Here is a 3922-nt window from a genome sequence, read left to right as displayed (position 1 = left end):
AATCTGAGTTGCAATGACAAAGTAATGCTTCAGTCAAACTTATTTTTAAGTGCGCAAATACTGTTAAAATCGCCTGAATGAAAATAATTTTATGAATATCAAAACAAAATATTTTTTTACCGGACTTTTGGTTTTTAGCAATATTTTAACATGATAGAATTTATAAAATTTTCATAATTGAGAAAACCCCTAGCATTTAAAAGTTGAAAATCGTCCATATAACCAAAATCCAGTTTTTGTTCTTGGACTGGGGGGTTGACTTTTTATCCTTTTGGAATTTGATTTTTAAACTATTTTTATTGGATTCAAATAGGGGGTATTTGCTTATTTATGAATAATATCTTAAGTAAATGTTTTTAATAACTGAATGATATTTGGCATAAATAAGTGCCGAAACAGAGGGCAACATGCAGTGCAACAAGGCGGCTGTCGCCTAGGCCCCAGGCAAACCGCCTGGACGCCTTGACAACTATTGGTATATGCTTTTTGCCGATGATATTGTTCTCGTGGATGAAACAGTAACATGGATTAATGACAAGTTGGAATTATGGAGATCTACCATGGAGTATATGGTGTGTAAACTTTAGGAGAGAGAGAGATACCACAAAATAACTATTTCAAATATCGGGGGTCGATAAAAAACGAGGGTGATATATAAGATGATGTTCCTCACAGAATTAAAGTAGGATGGATGAAGTGAAGAGGGGCTTCTGGAGTGTTGTGTCATCGACGTATTCCTCTGATGCTTAAAGGAAAATTCTACAAGACTGTTGTAAGACCGGCTATGAGGTATGAAGCGAAATGTTGGGTAGTCAAGAAGCGTAACATAGATCAATTGAGAGTATAGATGAAGATGTTAAGATGGATGTGTGACAAAACTAAGAGAGAGAGTAACAAATGATCAGGTTAGAACTGATTTGGGAGTAGCCCCGATTCAGTATAAGTTCCGAGAATGTCGACTAAGGTGGTATGGTCATGTTGAACGGAAACCTAGGGATGCCCCTGTAAGGAGTGGTGACCAGATCCACATGGAAGGAGCTAAAAGAGGTACGGACAGACCTAAAATGACCATTGATGAGGTTGTAAAAATAGGCATGCAGAGGCTAGGTGATGGGGACATCAAGGTGTACAGTCGAAAGAAGAAGAAGACTCAACCAGATCCATCTTTATGGTTGAAGGATTAAACAAGAAAGAAGAAGGAAAGAGAGGAGTCGAACCAGCCTTCCAGCACTGGGTTCGACCCCCCCTTGTCCTCCCATTCAGCAGATCTTGTGGACCCCACCAAATCTTATTTGATTATAGTATTTTGCTTTAATTCTAGTGTTATTTAATTGTTTTACATAATTAGGAAACTAGGACTTCTTTCTATTGGTCTATTAGGTAGTTTTTTATTTCAAGCAATTGAGTTTCTAAATATCTTTTTTTTTATTTTTGGAAGTTTATTCCATTTAAGTGTAAGGCCATTGGCCATTGGCCATTGTTTGGAAATAATGAATGTGAATTGAAAAACAGCCAAGGAGCAAAGCCCCCACCCCTCTCACGATTCTCTCTCTCTTTCAATCTCGTCTTTCTCACTTTCTTTCTCGCCTTTTTCCTCTCTTTATTCTCTCGGCTCTCTCTTCTCTCTTCTCTCTTCTCTCTTGTCTCGCCTCCCTCTCTTTTTTTTTCATTCTTTTTTTTCTCTGTCACCGCTGTTGTTACTCACTGCTGTTGTACACACTGCTGCTGTTACTCACTGCTGTTGTTTACTCTTGGCTTCTGTTTACTCTCTGCTGCTGCTGATCTCCTTTCAATGAACGGATTACTGCTGGTTGTACCTGCTGTCCGTGAGTTGCTGAGAGCCCCAACATCATTCACCAAGCTACATCGACAATATTGAGGATCTCTATACAACCGGCTGGACTTGTCTTCATCAACCAAAAGTGGACTGCATCTCTTTATTTTGGAGGACCTTGGTCTTTTCTTTTCTCCTCAGACCTGGACAGCAGCAAGGTAATTCATTAAACTAAACTCTCTCCATCTCCATTAATCCCTATTATATGTTGCAGCCCATTAACATTGAAACCAGCCTTAGCCCTTTGTTTATGCCTATTTTTACCCATTGTTTTAAGATGTTTCGTCACTGTTATATCTCCAAAACCCTTACTGATTTTCTATTTTAGTTGGTTGCTAGAGGACATTGATTGTTTACATATCTAATTTGGGTGTCTAGATTGATTTTTGCCGAACCTAACATTCGTATGACATTTGTTCCCTTCCCCATGTCCCCACTTGAAGCTTAAGTAAGAATTTATGTGTTTTTCCGTCTAGATTATTATTGTTTTTTGCTACTTTGTTTATTAGTCTCATTTTATTTTGCATGTTTAATCTTGTTTGCTGAGTTTCTTTTTGTCCTATCTACCTAAGTCCCTTGAGTTACCCTACCTAGTTAGTTAATCTTGTAGGAGACCTAGTCGCCTAGGAACCCCCTACATCACTAGGTCTTGACTCTAGTGTGACCTCAAACAGAGCTGTTTGGACGCCAAAGATCCATGTTGCAGACCGATTTTAGGTGTGGTGTTCCTGTGGTGTTGCTTTCTCTTCCATTTTTGTTTCCTCTTCTTGTTTCCCTTTTTTTTTTTGCCCCTCTATGTTTCCTTTTATTGTCCATCTTGTGGATCCATCTAGCCGACCCCATTGAATTGGGAAAAAGGCTAAGTTGTTGTTGGTGGTGGTGGTGGTGTATTACAAGCAACCCAAAATCAATAATTAAGTAAATCACTGCCAGCCCCCTTTGGACAAAAAACTTGGTTTGGGTTTCCAGATTCGGTCATGTCAGTTCAGCCATGACAGCACTACTGCATCATTGAAACTTGAAGTAATTATAAGAAAAATAAACGTAAGAAAAGGTGTAATACCACCTGCTGAGGCTTTGGAATCCGCCAAAAGCTCGAGAGAATCCAACAAACTGAATTCACAGTAGAATAGTTGCATAAATTGAAAATTGTATTACTCAAACTCATATGCCTGAATGGCTATATGTGTATATATATATATATATAATCTTTAAACTGAAACCAAAAATGACTTAGAAATAGCTAAAGCAACTAATAGTCAAACTAGCTACTAAATTGACCAATAAACAACTCCTATTCTGAGGGCCCGTTTGATAACGTAACCAGAAACGTGTTTCTGTGTTTTCTTGTTCTCAGAAACACAGAAACGGCATAAATACCGTTTGATAAAAGTGTTGTGTTCCACTTGTTTCTTGAAACATAAATTGAAATTTATAACAATTTATGCTTCAAGAAACATGAATGACGAAACAAGTTTTACTTGTTTCGCTTGTTTCTTGAAACAAAAAATGGGCACAATTCCACGATCGACCGACACTTTTACTTAAAAATCTATGAAAAAAGGGCAGCGTCATTCGAAGATCGACACCCCCCTTCCTCTTCAACAGTTGAAGAGGAGGTGCTTCTCCTGCGTACCCGACGAGTTACACCTTTCCCATTGTCTGAAACTGAAACTGAAACTGAAACCCAAAGCTTGCAGCGGCCACGGAGACGGCGACAACGGCGAGTACAACAACTACGACGAGTGTAGCGGCGACGGCGACGATCTCCCACTTCCTTCATCATCTTCGATTTGCTGTCGGCGAGGTTTACTATTGTTCCAGCGAGAGCGAGGTCGAGGTCGAGGTCGAGGTTCCTCTGTGCACGAAGGTAAGGTGACTCTCTCTTTGTCTCACTGTCTCTGTCTCTCTCTCTCTCTCTCTCTCTCTCTCGATTTTAGGCTTCGGTGTGATGCGATCTTGTTCGATTTTAGGGTATTTTAGGCATGGATTTTGATGGTTTTTATGCTTGAATGTTTGTTCGATTTAGGCACGTATGGAATTAGGGATTAAATCGGTAGCCTTTCTCCCTTTCCTGCTCTGAAAGAC

General features: G+C 39.4%; 1 protein-coding gene across 1 annotated transcript in view; it reads right to left on the bottom strand.

Annotated features, from left to right (window-relative positions):
• LOC122081699 (putative acyl-activating enzyme 19) overlaps nucleotides 1-3922 on the bottom strand; it is a 95342-nt gene that overhangs the window by 11439 nt on the left and 79981 nt on the right. The window contains 1 exon segment of the mRNA XM_042648896.1: nucleotides 3471-3692. Coding sequence (XP_042504830.1) covers nucleotides 3471-3692 — 222 coding nt within the window.

This window comes from Macadamia integrifolia, chromosome 6, assembly GCF_013358625.1.
Source record: "Macadamia integrifolia cultivar HAES 741 chromosome 6, SCU_Mint_v3, whole genome shotgun sequence".
NCBI lineage: Eukaryota > Viridiplantae > Streptophyta > Magnoliopsida > Proteales > Proteaceae > Macadamia > Macadamia integrifolia.
Note: the sequence above shows the minus strand (reverse complement) of the source record. Positions and strands in the feature narration are given on the sequence as shown.